This window comes from Mesoplodon bidens (genome assembly GCF_964165515.1).
Source record: "Mesoplodon bidens genome assembly, chromosome: 2".
Classification (NCBI taxonomy): Eukaryota; Metazoa; Chordata; class Mammalia; order Artiodactyla; family Ziphiidae; genus Mesoplodon; species Mesoplodon bidens.
In genome coordinates, this window is record NC_138177.1 from 22,529,231 (window position 1) to 22,554,830 (window position 25,600).

Genomic DNA, 25,600 nt, shown 5'->3' on the forward strand with positions numbered 1-25,600 from the left:
TGCTCCATTTTAAAATGCTTTTCAAGAAAAGAAAGCCATGTTTAACACACAGGAAACAAGGGCTTGATTATCAATGACCACATGCTTTTCAAATTACATAACTCAACTGAACTGTTCAAACAGCTTTGCAGTATAAAAATAAGGTTGATCTGAAATTGTTAGTATTTGTCTCTTTAATTCCTATTTAACTTTTACTTTGAACTCATTATTGCAACATTATTGGTCCCTTTTTAAGCCCCACTCAAACTTTGTTGGCATTTTAAAAAATGAGTGATAGAATGGGGAAAGCGGACTCCGAAGAAAGACTGGGTTCTTTTTTTTTTTTTTTTTTTTGAAATAATTTAAGTGTGTTAGTCTCTGCTTTATAACAAAGTGAATCAGCTATACATATACATATGTTCCTATATCTCTTCCCTCTTGCATCTCCCTCCCTCCCACCCTCCCTATCCCACCCCTCTAAGTGGTCACAAACCATCAAGCTGATCTCCCTGTGCTATGCGGCTGCTTCCCGCTAGCTATCTGTTTTACGTTTGGTAGTGTATGTCCATGCCACTCTCTTACTTTGTCACAGCTTACCCTTCCCCCTTCCCATATCCTCAAGTCCATTCTCTAGTAGGTCTGTGTCTTTAGACTGGGTTCTGATCCTGACTGTGGGACTGAGTAAATTTAACTTCTCTGAACCTCAGATGTGCACAACTTGAGTACAAACACTATGTTATCTGACTACTATGAAGATTAGGAGACAATGTCACGCTAATAACTTAGCAAATGCGTAGCACTGAAGTCCGCCAGACAGTCAATAAATGCCTGCTACAGTGATCTGTACAACTGTTATCTTCAGAGGCTACCGTGAAGTGCAGGGTAAGAAGACAAAGATTACATTTTTCACTACAGGCATATCTGTACTCAGGTCTGCAAAACTGATAGTTTTTTTTACTAAGATGTCCTGCCTTCCATTTCAAATCTTTTAAACACCACCATTAAAAAAAATTATTTACCTCTTCTAGAAATAAGATAGTTCAAGGTTCCAAAATCACCTATTACTCCTTCCATTTTTTTCCTGTGTATACAGGTATTAAATATAATGCATATGTATCCAAAATATGAACAATATCTTTTTCTTATAAAATCGACATTAACTGTTCATACTGTTCGGTTACCTGTCTGTTTCACCTAATGTGGGCAAGTGTTCACAATTCATTGTTCAATATTCTCAGTTATGGTTCCTTAATAGCTGCAGAGCCCTCCTCCATACTATATAGTTACATACTTCTATTTTCTTAGCATAAATTCTTCAAAGTGGAGTTGCTGGGTTCAAAGGTAAATCATTTATTTTTAAGGCTTTTGGTTTGTTTTCCCAAACTGCTTCCTAGAAAGCAGAAGTATGTGAGGTGAGAGTGCCCACTTTCCTCACATTCTTGCCAAAACCAGACTTGGTGGGTCCATTTTGGCTAATGATAAGTGAAAAGTGCAAGCCCATTTTTTTTTAAGCAATTGTACACCATTCACTCACATTTAAAGTTTATAATATACCATTAAACCACTGCCCCTACCTTCCACCACTGCTGGCACTTTATGCAAACTTATGAACCAAAACATGAGGATTTGAAAAAAATAACAGAGTACTAAATGCCACTGTTTAACTTGAGTAAAAAAATATCTAACTCTACATTCTTTTCAAACACATTTGCAACCTGTCAAGTATATGCGCATGGGATATTTTTTAAAAAGAACAAGAACAAATAAAGGGAAGCTGCCACTGGTCGCCCACCTGCTTCAGCCTGTCATAATCCAGTCCCTCCGTCTGGACTCCGTTGGCACTGGGCTGTGACGAGGGCGCAGATTTTGGTCTGTACAAATGACATTTTCAGGACAGGTAAATAACGCTTAGGATATTTAATGAGTTCATTAGTCATTGCAAACTTACCAACCCAACACCAGATTAAAGTACATTTCTTAAAACACGAGTTAAAAAGTTAATTGTCCTAATAGTTGCAGAACTGATAAGAACATATGAAAGTATTTCTCACTTTTCTCAGTATTATCAGTTATTTGTAAAGAAATCAGAAAAAGGTGATAAGATGACGAGACTTCTCCAGTAGAGGACAACACACTTTGGGCATGAGGAGGGTAACTGGGTGACGTGTGGCATGGTGATCAGGACAGACGGGAGGCCAGCTGCAGCACCCCAGCCCAAGTAAAACCATCATGTTTTCTCCTTTTGAAACTGTACATTATCTACTAAATATCTGGCAAACCAATGAACAGGAAATTATAAAGACTTGAATATTTCACTCTATATAAATCAATTTACAAATTCTATGCAGGGGGAAAAATATTTAATGAGTATGATTTCTTTGTATGTGTTTTATTCCGTTGTAAGCATCAAAACAAATAAGGATATTGGAAAAATGATTATTAAATTAAAGGTATATTCATATCCAATTGGCTATGTGGCTATTTCCCAATGAAGTTTTTAAGAAGATGTCATCTGAATTGTCATCTAACTACTTCCATAAACTTATTTTATTTTTCTACAAGGAAAAGGGAGCAGAATGCCACACAGAAACAGATGGTCAATTACTATTGCACTTTCAAAAGTTTAGCTTCTGTTAAAAATTTTACGTGAAGAAATAAGTCTTAAGTATTAGGTATATTTTTATCAAGTCAGTCAGTCATGGCTCCCTCTCCAATTCTGGCAATGAGAGAAAATACTAAGTGGAAAATCTAGAATTTTAATTAGATGGTCCTTTATTTTCAGGTTTAGTATATACTAAGTGGCCACTCTTTAAGGGTCACGTATCAATGCAAATAAAAACATTAGCCAGGTCATATATTTCCAACTTTGCAGAGTACCAATGTTAGAAATTTGAACCAAGATTCAATAGGTATAATAACTTTTTCAAACTTATAATTGTTATGAGGCATATTTATACTTCAAACCCATAGGCACTGTCTGTGAAGATGAAATATTGAGTTAATCTGCTTTAACATCAATCATATGACAACTGAAAAGATTGTTGTGAAGGAAGACAACCAATTTTACTATATATCTGCTGCTATGTTTATATGAACAAGAAAAATAATAACTTTCAGAAAACCTCATTCAAGAGGCACTGAGCTAGGCCCTGGGTTGGATAAGAAGATTTATATGACATACTTCCTTCCCTCTTGAGACAATACACCTTTTTCACTTTGCTGAGACTACTTAATTCTATAGTCAACTAAGACGTATTGAGACCCACAGTGTGCAAGTCACAGTGCTCTGGAGAGTCTGGTCTATATAGTAAATATTCATAAAGGTTGACATACTGTGCATTTCATTCGCCCATAGTGTCCATTCCTGCTCTCCAGAAGTACATTATTATTTATTCTGCTTTTCTTTTACATTTCACATTTAACTGGTACAAACTAGCTAACTGTTTTCTCCTAAACTTATACTGGGCTGGCCAAAGAGTTCGTTCGAGTTTTTCCGTCAGGTTTTTTGTAAGATGTTACAGACTATCCCTGAAATTCATGTGAATAACTACGGTCTGCTACTTAACCAGGCAGTATGTTATGAATATATACATATTTAATAAACAATGCAAAAAATTATTGTTATATGACAGAAAATTGTGGAAACATGCAATTTTTAAAAACTTTAACTCATGCTAACATGCAATCCACCTCCACCTCCACCACCTCCACCACCACCACCACCTCCACCACCACCACCACCACCACCACCACCGTGATAATTAACTAAAGGGGGGAACTTTTCATACTGAAGGAAAGACGTAATCACCACTTCTCAAAAAAGGCTTATCAACATTATCCCAGGGGGCACTACGTATGAAAGCAGCAAGGTAACTGAGAAGATTTACAACAGAAAATCTCGTTGTTAAATGCTACTTTTCTATGTGCTAGCAAATTTTCTAAATAAGTCTTTTGGTCAAAACAATTAAACCACCTCAAAAAAAGCAGGAGAAACTGTTTCACTATTGTATTATGAACACTTTATGCAGATTTAACTGGCTGACAAAATGAACTTACCAAATATTTTAATCATCTACGGCATGAAAATAACTGTAGCTAATAACAATTTGGCCACACAGAGTCTGATTACAGAACTCCTTACTCACTGCCATAGACACCCCCTCCATATACTATTTAATTCATGCTCCTAGTAGACTTGATGTGTATTTTTAAAACTAGATGTATATAATAACACGGGTATGTCTCAGTTATTTCTAACATAAGGGTTTTTACCATAACTGATAACAAAAAAGGGGGATTCTCAGAGGTTTTTATTACTTTATAATGAGAGTGTTACCTCTAGATACCTGCCTATAAAATAACTGTACTACAGCTGTTTAAGTCTCTATTCTGCCAAATTAATTCTAAATATGGCTTAAGCACTTGAGGATTTTAAGAAATTGTCAATTTTTTTAATTAAGAAAGAAATACATGGCTCATATACTAAGTTTTCTTAATTAAAAAATGGTATAATAAGACTCATCCTAGAAAAGAAATAATCTCAAGGATGTTAGGTTGTTAAAGATACTCAATATACTGCAAAGTATGTAGGAAATAGAGATTTTCCTCAAATAATAAATTACTCACAATTGTGGCTATAATACTGTCCTGTGTTCCAGTGACAAACAGTACAGGATCTTCTATTCAACTTTTTAAAGCCTTGTCTTATAAAGAGAACGGCCTTTAAAATAAAATGCAAAAGCCACAAACACTCTAGATATATGAGGCCTTAGATTCCCACGCTAGTATTTCTGATATGTTTATAATTTATATTAGTATTTCTGATATGTTTATCATTTATATGTATCATAATCCAAATATAAACTGATGGCGGGGAAATGAATACTATTAATCTATTAATTTTTCTCATTCAAATCGCTCAGAATTTTTTAAAAAAATGTTCTAAATACAGCTAAATATGAAAGGCTCGATCTGCCTACATCTCTCCCTGTGGTGATGACCAATCCATGTAGAAAAAGCTCAGCCCTATAACATATTATTTCAAAGTCTCAAATCACAAAGTCACATCAGGATGATACCTGTGTAATGAATCATAGGACCTGTTGTCAAAAACAATCTGATTTTTCCTTGAAGAATCCCGTCTATGAAGGGGAAAAACCATTTAAAGGGGTATACAATAGAACTTAAAAAATTCTCATTATGTTACTGTTTTATAGGTTTTTAGTTATAGCAAACAGAAGAAGAACTAAAGGAGTCCATTAACTTTAAAATAATTTTTTCCAATTAAAAAAAATTATTTGGAGACTGAGTCTAGTTATGTGAGGACACTGTTTACTTGACAATTATAGAGAATTTTTAAAAATCATTATGCAATGGCTACTTTTACAGACTGCAGACATAGTAAAATCTACCTATACAAAGATTCACCAAGTATCAGAACACAACCAAAGACATTTCTATTAGAGTGAATATAAATAAAACTACAGGCTCAAATAAAAAACACAATAAAAATCACTACAGCTTGGAGTATACATAATTAACTCTTCTCAGGAGGCACATAAAGAACTCTTTTTCCATCTTGAATACAAGATCTGTAAGCTCTTAATAAAAGCCACAGGAAGAATTCACAAACTTTCCAATGTTATGTTCCAGTCATGATCTAGAGCATTTTTAACTTCAACACTCTTGCTTTTATTCTGTCTGACATCTTCACTTAATAAATACAGCATAATGCAATATCTCATGTATATTATAGGATATTAATCCATCTTATCACTAACATAATTTTGACATGGATATTCAGAAGAGAAATGGGTACTTTCAGTACTGTGCAAGAATAAAGTGTGCTCAAATAAAAACAAAAAATGGCCAATATACTTGCTTTCAGAAGGAACGGGGTAAATAATTTAGGAAGAAAAGCAATACAGTTATTAGTCTTTTAAACATATTTTTAAAATCTTTTATGGTTTAAAACTGCTTGCAGTGAAATTTTAAGACATACATATCAGTGGTTGGATCAAATCTATCAAAACGGGTATGAGTGCTCAGGAAATAAGCGGAACGTCTATTTTGGGAAGAGAGAGGAAAACTATCTACCAGAGCTAGAACATCATTACAATACACTACTAGATATAAGAACCCATATTTGACAAAATATTTTTTAAATGGTGATGTTTAGAGCACTTACTTAAACTTCCTTTAGAAGTCTGAAAAATCTCTGAAATAAAATTCTTTCCTTCATTAAATGAACCCACCCACATCAAGGAACACATACATTCCACCTGGAGAAGCTTTTCCATGTCCCTTCTAAGACAGGACTTTTGCCATGAATTTAAGTTTAGCTTTAGCCAAGCTCACTACAGAATCCCTATCAATGAGGAAGGGATGAAAGTAGTGACAAAGGACAAATGGCACATCACAGTTCTGTTCTGATATGCACTTGATAAACCAGGCTTCGTAATGTGCTACTGAAGAAAATCTGTAACAACTACTGGAGATGCATTAGAAGGCCACATCAATTAGGTACCTGAGAACATAAATGTGCAATTTTTCTACTCTACTGAAAAAACATGTTCACCAAAAGCAATTCTGCCATTTTCTCCTAAAATCAAATATATTCATCTTTCAGTCACTTAGAAACTGAAAGCTTCTATACATTCAAAAAAGGCCCAGTTTCTTTGCGGAGCTTAAATAACTATGTCATCACCAAATCTTCCCACCAACAGAAAGAACCACACAAAAAGCAAATCCAAACTTAGATTGAAGCTAACACACAACAGACTTGTGACAATATAAGATTTATTCTTGCATTTTTCTTTATTAGGTTTCTATAATTAGACTCAAGTTTACTTTTTATGAGGCAAAAATAAGACAAATAGCTCAGAAAGAAAAGGCAAAAAAACTTTTTAGTCTCTAGATACATACCTTTCTCTGGAAAAAATATGAGTCCTTTAAACTGTCTCATAAACCAAGAAAAAGTTTCATCTATGTTTAAAGACCTATGATATAAAGTTAGTTATGATAGTAAAGTATGCCTGGCTAAGAAATACTGAATTTGCTTGACCATGCACACAAAGCCACTTGTAGAAACACGAATTAACCAGTCTTGTTTCTGAGCATTATCTTTTCTAACTCGATTATAATCAGAAGTTTCAACTGAAAAATAAATCTTTCTACTTTATAAATTCAAAATTTTAGATTTTATTTTACTCTCTCTTAAACATTGTAGCTTTTTCTCTCCAGCTGCCTTTCAGTTCAAAACATAAGTTTCTTTCAAAAGTTCAATGTTGTTTATTGACAGGGATAATGGTATTGAGGTTATACAGGAGAATGTCCTGTTTCTTAATAAAAATGCTAAAGTATTCAAGCTGAAGCAGAACATATTTGCAAACTGCCTTCCACCTATTCAGAGAGAATAAAGTGTGGATGTGTAGATATGAGTTCAAGCCAATGCTGGCAAAATGTTAATAACTGGTGAATCTAAGTGATGGATACACGGACGTTTGCTATACTATTCTTTCAACTTTTCTGCAGTTCTGAATTTTTTCAAAATAAAAAAATTGGGAGGAATAAAGCTATCTTAAAAGTTCAGACAACCTGGGTGACAATAATAAGCATAGGGTAGAATTTAGACAATTACTAATAAAAATACAGTGGGGCTTTGGGGCTTAGCTGTCCAACAGCAGTAGGATTATAGATGTTTTAGTTGCTCCTTTGTACAATTTCAGATCTACCATTCGAATTTTTTCTACAATAAAAATGCAGATTTCTTTTCAGGTACAATTCTAAAATAAAACTCAGGAAAAAAATTGATACCTGGAAATAACAGGTGACTTGCTGCCATTCATTGTACTTGCTCTTTCCCAGGGTTTTCTTGTCGGTTCTTTAAAAATAAAAGAACGTAAGTTATTAAATATCCGATACGCTCCCAGAGTTAGGATTCTAATTTGTACCATTTCAGACCCCAAAATGAGATGAAATTAATAAGCAAGAATGACAAGTTTCCCTAGGAAGAACTTAGACTGTTAAATCTAAAATACAATGATTTTAAACACCAGATGGTAAGAAGTTTCTCTAATAAAGATAGGATAATAAGATTAAGAGTAGGATAATTTTAATTAATTAGAATGGAATTGTGAAAATTATTTTAAATTAATAAGGATAGTTTGAATGGGACAGTATTAACTATACTCTTTTAAACTCTTTTTAGTGCCAATGGTAAAACGAATAAAAGGAATCTTTAATGTGTTCATGTACTTCAATAGTTAATCTAAACTCAAAACAGTCCTCTTGGGAAAAAATTCAAACTCAAAATATATTTCAGAATCATCCAACTGTATTGTACTTCCTTGATTGTCAAACAACCAATCCAATTCTTGGGACTTAGCAGACAACTCCAGTTAAATAAAGTTCCCTCTGAGCTTTTAGTTGATTGTGCTTTGAACTGTTTTTCTAACCTGGGCTGCCTCGCTGATGCCATCACTGGCCTCACTGGATGACTGCGTGAAATCTGGAGTGGAAGCTTGTCATGGAAGGATGAATCTGGGCTGCATGAGAATCAAGTCTACATACAAGTTGCACAGAGTTTTAGCTAAAAAAACTGGTCTGAGTTCCAATGTAGCCCCTCAACTGGCCTATGCACATTCTTACTGAGGTAGCTTGTCCTCTTTTCAAACTGCACATATGCAAAACTAAACTTAAACTCTCTACTCAAACTCTGAAACACTGCTTTTGTTCTGGATTTCTGTTGCATTCAGTCACCTCGGTGTGAAACAAAAGTCATCTTTCATCTTGCTTTACTCCCTGTCAATCAATCAATGGTTACTCCTTCATCTGTATTCTAACAGCTAACACACTCTCTCATTGACCACCACAGAGTGAGCCAGGGGACATCAGATAATCAGATGAGGAGGTCCACGACAGACAGAACCAGAAACACATCCAAGAGGCATCTGCCAGAGGAGGGGAAAAGAGGGAAATCCTGAAGGACAACTGGACAGGCAGAGAAGAGCCATTAGGACACTGTCACTAAAGAAGAGGCAGGCAAAGAGATGAAGAAATAATTCCAACATGATACGATGCAGCAATTGCTACCATTTAACAGTTGGCTGACGTCCTTTCTCAATCAGCCAAACCAGAACTATCCTTTAATCTTCAGAGAGCGCATCTGGTTTTGAGGAAGAGCAGTTCAGTTTGGCTCTGCAGATAGTGAGGCCGTGTTCTCTCTGAGGGGCTCCAGGTCGGTTTCAGGAGGAAGGACAGAGGCTAGGTTGCCTTCATCGGGTCTTTGGAAACACACCAAATCCTTACTGGCACCAGTTTCCCTATCTTGGTCCTCCCTGATTTCTACGTCACTCTGCTCACAACTGCAATTTTAATGTTCCTAGAACAGTTTCAGTTGATTGTCAACTCAGTTCTTTGCAGGATGAAGTCTAAACTCCTGATCTTTTCATAAAAAGCTTTCAACATTTTACTTCTAACTTGCTTTTCCAAACTTTCTCCCCCAATACTCCCCAAAAAGAACTCTCTATCCTAGTCAGGCAAGTCTACCTCATATTTCCTAGTCTCTTCCAGCTCCAACTCCCCATCTTTGCCCATGACGTACCCACTTCCTGAAACAGCACCCCTTCCTCTACTTTCAGCTAAGGTAAATACTCTTTAAGGCAGGGTAAAATGTCCTTTTTTTCCTACTAAGACGACCCAGGTGACTCCAAACTATACAATCTCCTCCCTCTTTGACACATTATTTAATATTCAACATGTGGTTGTAAAAGATGAACTTTTCACTTGTGTGTATCTCATCATCCCAGCTGAACCATGGATTTCTTGTGCTTAGGGTGACTTTATCTTTCGCTTCTTTTTGGCCTGTCAAATGTCTGACATGTGGCAATTAGGGGAAAAAAATTTTTTTGACTGAAACAAGTGAAAAAGAAGCCTCTAGACCTTCTGAATGAATCCTTAATTTTATAAACACGGCACACATGTGCAAACATACACACAAAAACACATGCAAAATCCATGCTTCAGTTTTCACATTTTAAATAAGGGGATATATATTAGATAAGGAGTTCTTAACTGGAGTCCATAGATTAACCCTCAGGGAATTCACCAATATTTTGCAATGTGACCAATTTTGTATAGAAATATGATTTTTCCCTCCCTGGGAGAGGGTTCATAGCTCTTTTCAAATTCTAAAAGTTTCTGTGACCCCAAATTATAGTTGAATTCTAAAACATCTATGGTTTTAATAACAGCATGTATTTTGATTTTGGCTTATGGAAGATACAGGTAAAATAAGTCACAAACCAGAGAATTTTTAATGAAGATAACATAAACTGATTTGAGTCCTCTTCAGAGGAAACCTTATTCACAGTCACAGTATTAATTATAATACAGCAGTCAGACTGCTGAACAGTCACTATTCAATGATGAGAAGGAATGGCTATAGACAATTCCCTATACTGGATTCTTATGGCTCATGCTAGATATTAATTCATCCAACTCATCAAATTCACTTATGTCACTTCCTTCCAAATTAGGTAAGGAGATGAGTCAACAGTCTAGTGCTTAGCCTTTAGTCACATATGAAGAAATGACACGTACGCTGTAACAATCTCATATTCTAAATATGGATGCAGTCATCATTAAGTACCTCCAGTGAAATGTATTTTGTTAATATTCTAAGTAATATATTCTATGCCCAAGACTTCTCAATGTCAGAAATTTTACTCAATTCAAGAACATTTCCCGAAAGTTTTAAGGAGATTTTTTATAGTATTTTTTTAATGGAAGTATATAGTTGATTTATAATATTGTGTTAGTTTCAGGTGTACAGCAAAGTGACTCGGCTATACACACACACAGATATATTCCTTTCCATTATAGATTATTACAGTAGAGTTCCCTGTGCTGTACAGTAAATCCTTGTTGTTTCAAATTTTTTCAACCTTACAAATTAGAAGCTTTATTTCCTTATCAATGTTATGCAAATGAATGGCTAAAATGACGATTCAATGGGAGAATGTTTTGAGATAGACTTCAAGGCTAGCTACATGCTCACATAATCCTTACCTTTAAGAATCAATGACTAAAAATATTTCCCTTTCATATGGATAACATATTTTTCCTTGTATAAGTGAATAACTTCAAGTCATTAACAATAATATACACAGGATATGCAAAAATCATGATTTTTCAGAGAAAGAGTCATCAGAAAAAAACTTTGGATTTTAATAGATCTCCCAATATCAGAAAGAAATTAACAGCTGCTTCTGGGGTCACAAAAGGTAGAGGAAAAAGTCAGTGCTCTCAAGTGTGAACAAAGAACTTGAACGTTTTAGTAACTAAGCAGTCACTTTATCCAAACATAGGGAAATGGGGAATTTTTAGTTGAGGAATGTTGATACTTACAGAAAGTTCATAAAGATTAAAATATATCTCGAACTTACCAGGTGTACTTGTTGAAGAGGCCTTAGAACTTACAGGCTCTGAATCTTCCTAAATGTACAGAAATACATATTAATAATACCACATCTTCTAGAAACCTGTTGTAGACATTTGGTGTTTCATACGTTCTGCCATTTCCCACTTTTCCCTTCATCAATCTTTTCTCCCTTCTACACTAGTTTAGACCTTTTTCTTATCCTAGCACCTCCACCCCGCTGCCACCCCCTGCCGCTCCCCATGGCTCCTTTCCTCAGGCGACCTCATTGACAGCTGTGCTCGCCAATGTGATCAAGCCAGATATGAGAGAGAGATTTGAATGGCATCAAAGAAGGCCAGATGCAGCAGGGAAAACAATTATACTGTTAAACACTAATATATAAAACAAATAAAGCAGAGTCTGCCCTCCTGAACTAGAGAGGGGGGCACAGCTAATAACCACAGGGCTCCTAGGGGAAACATTTGAAAACCGTGATTTAGTCTAATTCCTTCATTTTAAATGCAAGGAAACTGGACTTCCCGGGTGATGTAATGGTTAAGAATCCGCCTGCTAATGCAGGGGACAGAGATTCCAGCCCTGGCTGGGGAAGATCCCACATGCCGTGGAGCACTAAGCCCGTGCGCCACAACTACTGAGCCTGTGTTCTAGAGCCTGCGAGCCGCAACTACTGAAGCCCACGCGCTACCGTGCTCCGCAACAAGGGAAGCCACCACAATGAGAAGCCCGCACACCACAATGAAGAGTAGCCCCCGCTCGCCTCAACTAACTAGAGAAAGCCCACGCGCTGCAACAAAGACCCAACGCAGCCCAAGATAAATAATAAAATAAATAAATAAATTTATAAATGCAAGGAAGCTGAGACTTTAAGAGATTTAAAAAAACCTAGTAAAAGGTCATTCACTCCTTCAATGGTAGGCTTGGGTACAGAATTAAACTCTAAAGGTGAGAATTTCAGTGCTTTTCCCCCAACTCCACACATTCAACCCATTTTACTAAGTAAGAATGCCATTAAAAATTTATAAATAATACCATTTTTAGTATCTGAAGAGTTAAAAAGAAACAACTGTTAGTTGAAATTAATTAAGTTCAAACTAATCTTTGACACAATTTCCTGAATGATCTATACTTGAATTTCACATTTTCAGGTGTAGTAGACTATTTTTATTTTTACTTATTTATTTTTTGCCTGCACCACGCGGCATGTGGGATCTTAGTTCCCCAACCAGGGATCGAACCCGCGGCCCGGCAGTAGAAGCGCAAAGTCTTAACCACTAGACCGCCAGAGAAGTCTCCATGTAGTAGGCTATTTTTATTAACTTACATTTTTGTCCTCTTTTTGTTCTGTTTCTATTGTTGATCCCTTTTCAGCAATTCTTCTCCTAGAAAGAAGGTAAATCAATTTTTAAAAAAAACTTAGTGTAAAACTATGCCAAAAGGGAAGAACTGCATCTAGTTAAATTATACTTATAATAAAAGTAACAAAATCCTCTCTATTCTGGACACATCCATATAATTTCTCACTCACCTCCTGGCCAGCAGGGCACTCATTTCTTCCATTAAACCACTGCCCCCTAATGGAAGGGGTCCATTTCCACGACCCGTATCTGTTTTAGATGAGGCCGAATTCACACCAATGGTATTCCCTCCACTTGGGAAAGAGGCATCCTCCATCTTAATGAGAATATACATACATAATAAACTCCTATGTGGGACAATCCTATGTTTATTAATATATTACATTCAAAACAGAAGGATATATCAGCATTCATTTCAATAAAAACACCTAGATATGATTTTTTAAACTTTAAGGAACAATGGAGTAATTTTATGTATCAGTGAAGTTTTATCAAAGCTAACATCACCAATAATGGGATAAAATGCTATCACATGTCCCCTTGTGTAATACATTGAAAAGGATATATTACGTTGGTAGTAAAAAATGTAAAACCTGACCCCAAAAATGCATAACTCGAATCAAATCTTAGGAAAATATCAGATAAACCAAACTGAAGGACGATCTACAAAATAATTATATTGTTGTCCTCAAAATTGTCAATATCATGAAAGAGGAGATTGAGGAAATGTTACAGATTAAAAGTAAAGAGACATTACAACAAAATATAACAGGTGATCTTGGAGTAGAAAAAGAAGTGCCATAAAAGACATTATTGGACAATAGATGAAACTTGCATAGATTTGTAGATTATAGTATTGTATCAATTGAATTTCCTGATTTTGATAATCATGCTGTGGTCATGTAGGTGAATGTCCTTGTCCTTACAAAATACAGAGGTAAGTATTTAGGGAAATGGGGCAAGGTGTCTCTGATTTATTCTCAATTCAGACAAAAAGAGAGTGTGTGTGTCTGTTTATGCAGAAGGAAACATACACAAAGAATAATAAAGCAAATGTGGTAAAATGTTAAGTGGTGAATGTTACAGAAACTCTGATTCTTGCAACTTTAATTAAGTTTAAGTTATTTCCCATGTTTTTTAGTCAATGAAGTTAATAACATAGGGTTCGTAAAATCAGAATACAATAAATTCGATGTTTTAGATACTGAGACAGAATAAGACATAACATAAAAAATACAATTAATGAGGAGATGCATTTACCCGTGACACTTTTCGAAGTTTTGCTCCAGCAATTGCAGCTGCAAGTCCAGTTAAAGGGCGATTGTCTTCAGACATGGATCCCGAAAAGAATCCAGATGCAGGGAGGGGAGGAGCAGGAGGTGGGGGGGGAGGAGGGGGTACTTGATTAGGAAGAGGCGGCGGAGGAGGCGGAGGCGGGGGCCCTGAGGACGGAAGTGGAGGGGGTGGAGGGGGTCCTGGGGGAGGAGGAAGTCCGGCTGATGCCTGGGCAGGACCTGGCGGGAGTGGAGGAGGGGGTGGAGGTGCAGGTGGTCCCAAGACAATGCCTGAGAGAAAGAAATGTTAAGACCGTCAACAACAGAGCTAAGTGACACTATCTCAGGAGGAAAAGCATGTAGAATGACATGCTCAATGAACTTGAACATTTAGTACAAATTAATGAGTTCAATTTATCATAACATTGAAAGTCCAAATCAGTATTAAAAAAATACTAACAATTACGGCCAAAGTGTATAACTACTCCCTTTACTGTTAGAGCTTCATTAATAGAACTTTGCAACAGATAGTCTAAATTATTTTTTTTTTCCTTTGCTCACGGGCATTTGGTAAATAAACAAAATAAATGCTTATAAAATGTGGGACAGAGGCCGCATCGCTGAAAAGACAAATGAACGTACAGGATGGCAGTTAGTGCTGTTCAAAACGACGGACCAAAACCATCTGGGTAAACCGTAAGGGCTGAGACAATAAAGTCTACAACAGCGAAAGCATATAGTTACTTGCTTTCCAAAGTGGCTGAACTGAGAACATGAAAGAAGGGTGGGTCCCAGGCTTCAATATCTCAAAAACATTCCACATTTAAAAGCAATGTATAAAGAGAATGGAGAATCACTGAAGTAAAGGAATCTACTAGAACAAAGTAAAACCTCAAAACAACTATCAGAAATAATTAGGAGACATAGAATTGGAAGTACAGAAGACAGAGGTTTAAGAGAGAAATGTCCAGATCTTGTAAAATCACAAAGGAGTGGACAAGAACAGGAACCAGGAGACTGGCCCTGTAGGTCCTCCCCCTTCCTTAAGGCTTAAAGGGGTATTTTAGGACAAATAAAATGGTCTTTGCAGGGCTTCCCTGGTGGCGCAGTGGTTGGGAGTCCGCCTGCCGATGCAGGGGACACGGGTTCGTGCCCTGGTCCGGGAAGATCCCACATGCTGTGGAGTGGCTGGGCCCGTGAGCCATGGCCGCTGAGCCTGTGCGTCTGGAGCCTGTGCTCCGCAACAGGAGAGGCCACAACAGTGAGAGGCCCGCATACCACAAAAAAAAAAAAAAAAAAAAAAAAAAAAAAAAAAATGGTCTTTGCAAACTGGGTGGTAAGTTTTTTGAAACTGCTAACTTTGAACAGTTACACAAGCTGGAGTCATAAATTGCTGGAAGAATATAGTGATGAGCTGCATGAGGGGTCATCAGAGCTCTGAGGATACAGGAAGTGGGCCTTTGGACTCTGTCAGGCTAACTGTGTCTCTCTTGTTCCAGAATCACTTTCACAATGATACTGAACTGCACCTACTAGCGTTGTGACTCAACCTTTAAGCAAATTCAGTAAGTCAACATGAAAAATATACACACAGCAATAACAAGCCCTTAAGAACTAAGATTTGTTTTTAAATAAATGTTTTAAATCCAGACCATAACACCGTTCCTTTGTAAATACAAATTTGTTGTCATATTCCTTCCTGTAATCCTCCCTAAATCCTATTTTAAAAGGGAGCAGGTTAAGCATATTCTTATTTACTTATAGAACCAGGTCCTTCTCTGCTTACAAATAATCCATACTTAGATCACACCCCCCCCCGTCATGGGGACTGGGGGGGTAACTGTAGAGGATACTATCCTCTCCCAACTATCCCTTCAGCCTGCTACTTCTTGGAATTTTGGACCATGGAACCCTTTGGGGCACATATCAAGCCTGCTATCCTCTCCACCCTCTGTGCAAAGTTGGGCTGCTCCCCAGGGCTTAGGGTGGCACCCATCCCTGGAAGTCTGATATGAGAAGCCCAATACGTACAGGAGAGGCCAAAACGAAATAGGGTCCAAGATCAGAACTGTCCCAGAGGAGACTCCTGGATGACACATCTAACGACTACAGTTGGGCACTAAATATAATCTCTCTGTTTCCCAGAAATTAAAGGAAGACAAGTTTGATTATATCAATATATTTATTGTGTGGACTAATGTATCAAGTCATGTTTTCCTAGTGAAAATGAAAAGAAACATACAGAGGCCCTTAAATACTGAATAACACTTCTGACTATGACACTGCAGAAGATATCCACATCTAGTTCAATATGGAAATCCCTCATACTGATCCTCCAAATGCAATTAATCCAACAGAAAAGAACCCACCTTCGCCTTTTTTCAAAAACCATCCTCCCCATTCTTCTAGGCAATTAAAGCTGTGGATGTGTAACATTTCCAAGTGATTAGCTGTTAGTCGCAATAACGGAAGCCTTACCCTGCTGGGCTGGAGTCTCGGCCGGCTGAGAGGCTGCCTGCAAGCCTGGCTCAGAAGCAGAGGAGTCTCCCAGCACAGAGGTTAGAGGAGTCTCCACAGAGGCAGGGGCAGCTGCAGAGGGAGAAGGGAGAACACTAGGCTTGGATGAGGGAGTTGAGGCAACAGGGGTGCTTGGAGGAGGAGAGGCTTGAGATCCACAGTGTGAGAGTGGTGCGAGGGAAGGCGGTGGCAGCGCTGCTGGCCCTGAGGTAGGCGGTGGAGACACTGGACACGGGACAGAGTCGAGCAGCCCGCTGGGGGCCGCCGGTGATGGAGGCCTCTGGGGCACAGGAGAAGAAACACAACCGGGGAGGACAGGCCTTGGACCAGTAGCTCTGCCTGGGGGGCTGCTAATCATTACTGGAGGAGACGGAGGGAGGGGCGAGAAACTGGAAGTAGACCAGGCACAGGGCTTCGCAGCTGGAGGTTGAGGAGAGGGTGTGTTCACAGGAGAAGAAGGTCGAGAGTTTTTGTTCAGAGGACGAGGAACTGTAGCATAATGGGGAAGAACAGGGTGGAAGGCTGAACCTAGAGATGTTGCAAAACGTGTCGCGGGGTGTCGAAGTGGTGGTGTAGGGGGTGTGGAAGTGGGTGGCAAAGCGGTCACTACAGCGTAATCAGGAGTGGCCTCTGACACTGGAGCTGAGATGACTTTAGCATATGATGGAGGAGGTGCTGAAGGAGGCTGGCAACTGGCATACTCAGGAAGTGGAGCATGATACAGGGAGCTGTCGGAGGATGGAGCTGGACAGAGGTGGAAAGCAGCAGCGAAAGACAGGATAAAAAAGGAGAGAGAAAAAGGGAGCTAGTAAAGCCACAAAACCAGCATTCAGACAAAATGTACAAATGTAGACTACAGTTAGTACCAGAGAATAAGCACATGGGCAAATAACTAATTTCACCCCAACATGTCTTAACTTATAAATACATTTTGAGATCCGAAAGAGGACAAGTTTTCTTTTACTCTAACAAGTTGACTGATAAATTAAACTGATTAGCTTATTCTTTACAAGAAAAATATCGTAGTCTTAATTTTCATTATTTCGTCCACTAAAAGGACATTAACATTACATGAATAAGACCACAAAGAAGAGTAAGCTTACTTGTTTTGTTTTAAATAATAAAGAGAGAAACTAGCAAAAAGTTTATCATAAAGGGCTTAGAAACCCCCAAATTCAATGCTTATTTGTGGAAAAGTTTTGTTTTGTTGGCTATAACTCCAGAAAACAATTAGGCAATCAAAAGCAAATGAATGAACTCAAACAACAAACCAATCAAACAGTATTTAATCAACCCACGTTGAAACTTTAGATATAGGCCATATGGAATAAAATAATAATTCTTAAATCCTATAATAAATGTTAATTTTAATGAAATGTCAAAATACCTCAAATTTTCAGTCATATCTTAACCCTTATGTCTTTCAATAAAATTCCATCAGATTTAGTAACTTTTACTAATTTTTCACAATACTTGCATATATTTAAATTACTAGTCAGCTCTAGAGAGGATACTTCTAGCCTACTGTTTTTAATGCCTCCTTCAAAAACTTTAGAATACAATCAAACAAATTTCTGGAATGCTACGGTATTCAAGACAATTTAAGCACTCTCAGAAGGGAAATGTATTTGGAATACATCTAATATAAAAATTTCCCATAAAAACACACTTACACTTTATAGCCAATTTATAGGGAGTTCCAAGAATTAGAAAGCCAGAATAAAAATTTCCTGGAGCTTTCTTTAAGTCTCCAAGCAATAAAAGCAATAGAAATAAAAAAAGAAAATGTTAAAGCAGCAATAGCCACATATTTGTTCTAACTTCAAATCGTATTGCTTAATCCCAAGCACCTCAAATGTGAAATATTCCAATACACGAATACACAAAATGCCACTGCCATCCAAGCTCAGACATCAGGAACACGGAACAATCGGGAAACTTCTTACCGGCGTTTGCCATTCTTCGCTCTCGCTCCCATTCCAGCTGCTCCCTTTCTAGCTGCTCTTGCCGCTCTCGTTCTTGCCTTTCCCGGTCCAGTCTCTCCAGCCTCTCCCGCTCTTGTCTCTCTCGCTCCAGACGATCCTGACGTTCCCTTTCTTGTCTCTCTCTCTCCAGCTGCTCCTGTTCTAGTCGCTCCCTCTCCAGCCTTTCCCTTTCTAACCTCTCCCTCTCCAATCTCTCCCTTTCCATTCTTTCTCTCTCCAGCCTTTCCCGCTCCAGCTCCTTTTGTCGTTGCTGTTCTTGTAGTTGCCTGAAATTAAGAAATTAAAAATATGCAACTGTGGCTACTCACCATTAAAAACCCATTCTTTTCACAGTGAACCTATGAGAACCTTATTTCTGATTTAAATACAAAGCAGTGTAGACCATGCAATCAACATCTCTCTTTCCACGTGAAGAAAGACTACGTTAGACAGAGATGGCTTATGTTTCATACGAATGAAAATAATTTCTCTTATTAGGATCATTTTGGGCTGCTTCAGCACATTACACTAATGTCTCATTTTATTCTGTACTTTTCATGAATAAAGTGCTGCAAATAAATGAATAACTGAACATACCACTTTAATGACCAAGACATTATTTCAATCATTTAATGGAAATATCTCTAAATTGTAACTACCTCCCTAAAACATCAAATTTTTACTGTATAAATTATATTTTATCATTTTAGAAAATGCAATGGCTAGTCACAGCACTACCTCAATAAATGTTTGGTGAATGGGAAAAAAAAACAGACTTAAGAAGAAATAAACTTTAAATCATATTAAGTCTCACATCCAGAGGTCAGTATAATTAACATTTTGGCATTCATACTTCCAGACTTTTCCTCATGTAAAAATATGCATATAAACCTTAAAAACCAAATAAATTAGAATATGTCCCTACCACTCTGAAATCTGTTTTCTTCTCTCCCACTTAATTTATTATAAAAGGTATTCTAAGGCACTAAGTACAGTTTTGCACCTTTACTTTTCACGACTGAGTAGTATTCCATTGTTTAGGTGTCCATAGTTTAAGCAGTCTCCTATGGTACTATATAAGTTTGCCTAATACTATTACTGATACTACAATAAACATTTATCTTCATGTATCTTTGAACCGTTTTCTACCTGCTTCTTAAGGATCATCACCAGAGGCACAGATTTGCTAAATGAAAAGATACAAATATCAAGATTTTGGACACATGGTTCCAAACTGTCTTCAGGAACAGAAGCCCAACAGTATATGAGAACGCCCACCTTCCTTTCCCCTCACTAATACTGAACACCATCATTGCTCTTAATCTTTGCTAATATGACTGATCTCATATAACAATTTTCATTTATTTGATTACTTCTGAGGTTAAGTACTTTGCAATCTGCTTACTGATTTTTGTGTTAGTATTAACTGCACATGTTCTTTGACCAGTTTTCTCTGGAGATAGTTAATATTCCATATTCATTTGAAAGAGTTCTTTTCTTTTCTTTTTTTTTTTTTGCGATATGTGGGCCTCTCACTGTTGTGGCCTCTCCCATTGCGGAGCACAGGCTCCGGACGCGCAGGCCCAACGGCCATGGCTCACGGGCCCAGCCGCTCCGCAGCATGTGGGATCTTCCCGGACTGGAGCACAAACCCGTGTCCCCTGCATCGACAGGCGGACTCTCAACCACTGCGCCACCAGGGAAGCCCAGAAAGAGTTCTTTTCTATATTAAAGATAATAACCCTTTGTCACACGTTAGTCATATGCACTAACTTTTATCACGTTTTTTTTATGTCTTTGATTTTTAAAGTTTTGTTTTGTAATATGGCTTTTAATTTTACCTAGAAAATCTAGTAATATTATTCCTTTATGTGATCTGCTTTTGATATCCTTCTTAGGCAGTCCTGTCCCACAGCAAGATTATATAATTATTAACACTTTCTTTTCATACTTTTATTTTTTACAATAAAATCCTTAGTTCATAGGAAACTCATCTTGGGCTTGACATGTGAAGTAGTGACCTACATCCGGGAAGATCCCACATGCCGCAGAGCAACTAAGCCCGTGTGCCACAACTACTGAGCCTGTGCTTTAGAGCCTGCGTGCCACAACTGCTGAGGCGTGCACGCCTAGAGCCTGTGCTCTACAACAAGAGAAGCCACTGCAATGAGAGGCCAGCGCACCGCAACGAAGAGTAGCCCCCGCTCAATGCAACTAGAGAAAGCCCGCGCACAGCAACGAAGACCCAATACAGCCAATAAATAAATTAATTAATTAAAAAAAATTAACTCGCCCTAAGATTTAAAAAAAGTTACACTCATCTTACGCATAAAGTATTTCACAGCATTGTGGGGAAGATTAAATGAGATAATACCGCGACAGCTCTTTACTAAGTACCTGAAGCATAAGAACTCAATAAATGGGAGCTATAGTAATATTTATTTGGAGGTTTCAAACTGATACTTTCCCTGGACTGGCTAATAAACTGGCTGGATTGTGAGTGGAGGCTGAGCTTCATGACAGGATGCGCATGCTGCCCTTTGCTCCTCCCAACACTACCAATAAGCCAGTAAGACCTTTCCAGAAATCCCTCCCCTTCATGGTTCCTGAACTGACTATAAAACAAAGGAGAAGTCCAATCCCACTCCTGGGACAACAACACAAAGCTTCTCTCTGGACAGATCATTGTACTTCATCGGTGCAAGAGGAAAACAGAAGACACCTATGGTAGTGCTGATTATGGGCTGGCCACAAAGTTCCCTCGGGTTTTTCTGTAAGATGTTACCGAAAAACCCAAATGAACTTTTTGGCCAACCCAACAGTTGCTTAAAATACTGACAACTAAATAATAAAATCTGATTTTTATGGTACAGTACTGACTTCATTATATCACTTGATAAATTAGGGGTCAAAGTTTCTGAGGGATAATATCACTGTAGGGATGAGGGCAAGAAATTAGGTATATTCAGAAGAATGTTGTTAATAATAAATTAGATGAAGTTATTATTATTGAATAACCTGCATCTAATGAATAAACTCAGCTAGGGCTTATATTACATTTGAAATACACAACATGCATCAAAAAATAAGAGCACGTGAAATGTAATAATACTCTAAGCAATCTCTTGGGTCCAGAAGACAAAAGATATACCCATATTATTCTAATTAGAATATATTTGAAAACAGAAGCTAAGGGAAAGTATTTAACTTTTAATGTAGCTGCACCAAGATCTATGATTAAAAAATCCAATTTATTAGGTCCTGTTACATTCCTGTGCCACCTCTTTCATTTTATTTTATCAAAATAATACAAGCACATAGTTTTTAAGTTTGTAAGAAAAAAATAGCAGCTCATTGTTCCAACCCTCCCACCCCAGTTCCCAATATATCAGAGATAATTACTACCAATTCTTTTGGCTGTTTCTTTAGATATGTCAATTCTTCTGATTATTTTAACTTTATACATGTCTACTGGCTTTTAAGATATCTCTTATAACTCCCTCACCACACACAGGCTTTTCCCAGTATAGTCATGGGAGAATACTGATTTCTGGTTAAATCAATATTCAGAGTTTACATTATTAATATGATAATGTAAACACTGTTCCCAGCTGAACCACACAGTACTCTAAGACTACATCTCATTTCTTGTCCAAGTTCTTAGTTTTTTTACCCCCAAGTTAATGGCTGCTTCTCTACACCATATAATGCTTTTAACACAAAAAGTAAGCTTAAAGCACAAGTAGAAGGCCAGGTACGAGTAAAGTGAATCTGAAAGAATTATTAAATAACAGCATTTACAACTAGGGTGTCCTAGTTGTCCTAGATTGTTCCATACGTCATAATATTCTGGGTTTTCAGTCTATAAATAAAAGAGTATCTACTGATGTAGGGAAAGAGCACAGTGCCAGAGAGATCTCCCAAGTTCATTGATAGATGATTGAAGTAGGCAGTTCATACAGCTGTAGAAGAGTCTGATGACTGTGTATTTTCTTGATTTGAAAGTAAGAAAGATGCAAGAAAGGAAACTGTTCAAAGTCTCTATATAATTTTTAGCCTGTTTACTGAAAAGAAGCACATCTAAACATATTTCCCAACGTTGTGTGTCAAACAGAAAATCTCAGGCTTACAAATCTTTAGCGGAATGAATAATTCCACCTAAATTGGATGGTATATATAAATCTTCTGACTTTCATGTTTTGACTTCTAAAGCAAGACATCTGTATATCTTTTTAGGGGGACAGTTTCCAAATGTATAAATTCTACTTTTCTTAGAACACCACTGCCAACTCACATACTGGAAAATGCACATGACTATTCTTCCTAGAGTTCTGTCTACAAATGACTGTTTTCATCTGAAGATTTTTTTCAAAGTACAAGGGCCCTAATTCTGAATTATGGAAAAATTCTGGAAGACTAATTTTTCTTTTAAGTTAGGATATGCATTTTACAATAATTTGAAACCTTCTGAGAAAATACATTTTTTCAGAAAACAATATAGTGCAAATGACTAATATCATAGCAACCAAGAGCATTTAAAAAATATCAGGAAAAATTCTTCCCACCACCAAAATACCTATTGAATTTCTCACCCAAAAGAGCTATCCCCCAAATGCAAAGAGACGCACGAAGCACCAGCCATCCATGAGATTAATAGCTTTTTTATATATTTGAACACACATTTAGTTTATCTTAACTCAAAGACTTACTTTTCTTAAAGCAAGCAAAACCTGTATAACAAAAATTTGAAACACATTTCATTCAGACTTATGTATAACAAAAAAATAGTGTTAGGTAAATGAAGAGTGATTTACATTTGACATAATGAAGTAGGAGGGCAGATTAGGAAAAATGTTCTGGGCTGATAACATTTAGTAACACTAATGCTACCGACGTCTGTCAGAAAATAAAACTGCATAAATAAAATGTGGGCATTTCACTTCTCTATCAGTAAACAAACGAAAAATGGATAAAACTAAACAAGATAATTAAGTTTTAATATTACAAAGCTCCTGAGACAAGAGACAATACTTACAAGAGAAGGCGGTCAACTCTTGGTCCATCCTGCCTCTGAAGGCTAATTGGAGGGCTGTACATTCTCATTGTTCCAACTCAATGCTTCTGTGCTGGGGTTATTATTCCCCTTTTATAACTTTCAGGCAATAGTGGTGATTTGCAAACTATTTATAGATATTAACTACATTAAGTTCCATGTTGAGACCGACACAGGACTGACTCATGTTTCTTAGAATATGTTTTTTCATCAGTCAGCCAAGGAAGCCAAATTAATGATATGAGTAAGAACCAAAAACTGATATTAACAAATGCTACACAACATATGAATAGAAAACTAAACTACACTATCATCGTGTTACTATAGTAAAAGTATTGGACTAATAAGATTTAACATTTAAAGTAAACATTTGCTTTATCAACTCAATTTTATCCTCATTAAAATTTAAAAATTAAACTTGTAAAATACGTATAGTTTAAAAGGTCAAAGAGTGTTACAAAATTTATAACAAAATACTAATCCTCTTCTCAACCCTTACCACTTCTGATTTCTCTCCCCAGAAGCAACTACTTTCAACACTTTGATACTTATCTCACATTTCTAACTAAATACATTAATCTGTTTAGAACTAATACTTCTTAGTCTTTCAGATTCAGAAGTTATCTACTGACTTCATACTACACAAATGATTTAATTCCTACACCCTCTAACACCCTAAAATCTTTCCTTCTTCATTCTCCCAATAAAATCATGATAGTACTTTGGATACATCAGCATCCATCTAACTTACTCATGGCTGACAATATTTACTTTCCAGAACAATCCCTTTCTTAACCCTGGTGTTACAAATGGCTACCTTTTACATTCGATTCTTTTTCTCTGTACCGACCCCTAACTCTCCATCAGAACTGTAAACCCTCTCAATAGGGTCAAGTATATCAGGTGATCTATTTTTTGTTTGCTTATTGTTTTTCTTTCCCCCCAGGAACTTTTGGTCCATCCTGCCTCTGAAGGTTAACTGTAGGGCTACACACTTTCAACGCTCCAACACCCCGCTTCGGTGCTGGGATTATTATTCCCCTTCTATAACTTTCAGACCTGCTGGGTCCCTAGGTTTTGCTTTCGCCTTAGTCAAGCTGGGAATTCCCTTATCTCTTTCCTACACTGGATTCCTTGTTTCCTGGCTCCTCCCATGGTATCATCATTCTTGGTTTACTCTCTCATTTTAATAGAATACATCTTCCCGTAGCTTCCTAGGAAACTGTGCAGAGGAGGAAATTTTAGATTGGAAGTAACTTCTCAGCAATTTGAAGCTCCCCCCATTTTAAAATCTTCTATTCTAATATTCTAAAATTCCAGTGATATGCCTTGGTGGTAGATCTTTTTATGTTTTCCTACTTATTGGGCTGAACACTTGGTGAATCTTTTCAATCTGGACCAGGGAACCTGGCAAACTATAGTCCATGCCCCAAATCTGGCCACACCCATCATTTCCGCATTGTCTGTGGCAAAGCTACAGAGGAAGAGCTGAACAAATGTCACAGAGACCTCTGGCCCACAAAGTCTAAGACCTTTACCCTCTGGCCCTTTTCAGAAAAAGTCGGCACCTCTGACCACAATCAAGTCACTGAGTTCCAGGAAATTTTCTTATCTTATTTATTTGCAGATTCCACTTCCTCACATTTTTGTTTTGTCCCCCTAAAATTCCTAATATTTAGATGTTGGACCTCCTAATCTGATCTTCTTTTATTTTTTTTCTCATATACTATCTCTATCTTTTACAGCTATTTTCAGGGCAATTTTCTCAACCTTATTTCTCAAACCTCCTAGCATTAAAATTAATGCTTTTAAAAAATTCTAAGTACATTTTCTTACACTTTGATTCTTTTTAAATAACTACAAACATTTGCTTTATGAATAAAATATATTCTTAGTTCTCTGAAGCTTATTTATAATATTTTTTAGGTTTTCTTCTGTTCCCTGTTATGACGTGTTTCCTCCAATTTCAATTTTTTCTGTTTGTTTTGATCTGTCTTCATGTTATAAAAGCTGTC

General features: G+C 37.1%; 1 protein-coding gene across 10 annotated transcripts in view; it reads right to left on the bottom strand.

Moving 5' to 3' along the window:
* The window catches only part of ENAH (ENAH actin regulator), a 154,765-nt gene that overhangs the window by 7,408 nt on the left and 121,757 nt on the right, over positions 1-25,600 (bottom strand). For 2 of the 10 annotated variants that reach the window (XM_081221273.1, XM_081221271.1), the window contains 9 exons: positions 18,515-18,819; positions 16,530-17,312; positions 14,038-14,342; positions 12,948-13,093; positions 12,744-12,801; positions 11,427-11,475; positions 7,795-7,861; positions 5,058-5,120; positions 1,772-1,850 (listed from right to left, as the gene is read on the bottom strand). In XM_081221273.1, the coding sequence (XP_081077399.1) occupies positions 1,772-1,850; positions 5,058-5,120; positions 7,795-7,861; positions 11,427-11,475; positions 12,744-12,801; positions 12,948-13,093; positions 14,038-14,342; positions 16,530-17,312; positions 18,515-18,819 (1,855 nt within the window). The remainder of the gene's footprint in view (positions 1-1,771; positions 1,851-5,057; positions 5,121-7,794; positions 7,862-11,426; positions 11,476-12,743; positions 12,802-12,947; positions 13,094-14,037; positions 14,343-16,529; positions 17,313-18,514; positions 18,820-25,600) is intronic. The other 8 variants (XM_081221277.1, XM_081221276.1, XM_081221275.1 and 5 more) reach the window with 5 other exon arrangements.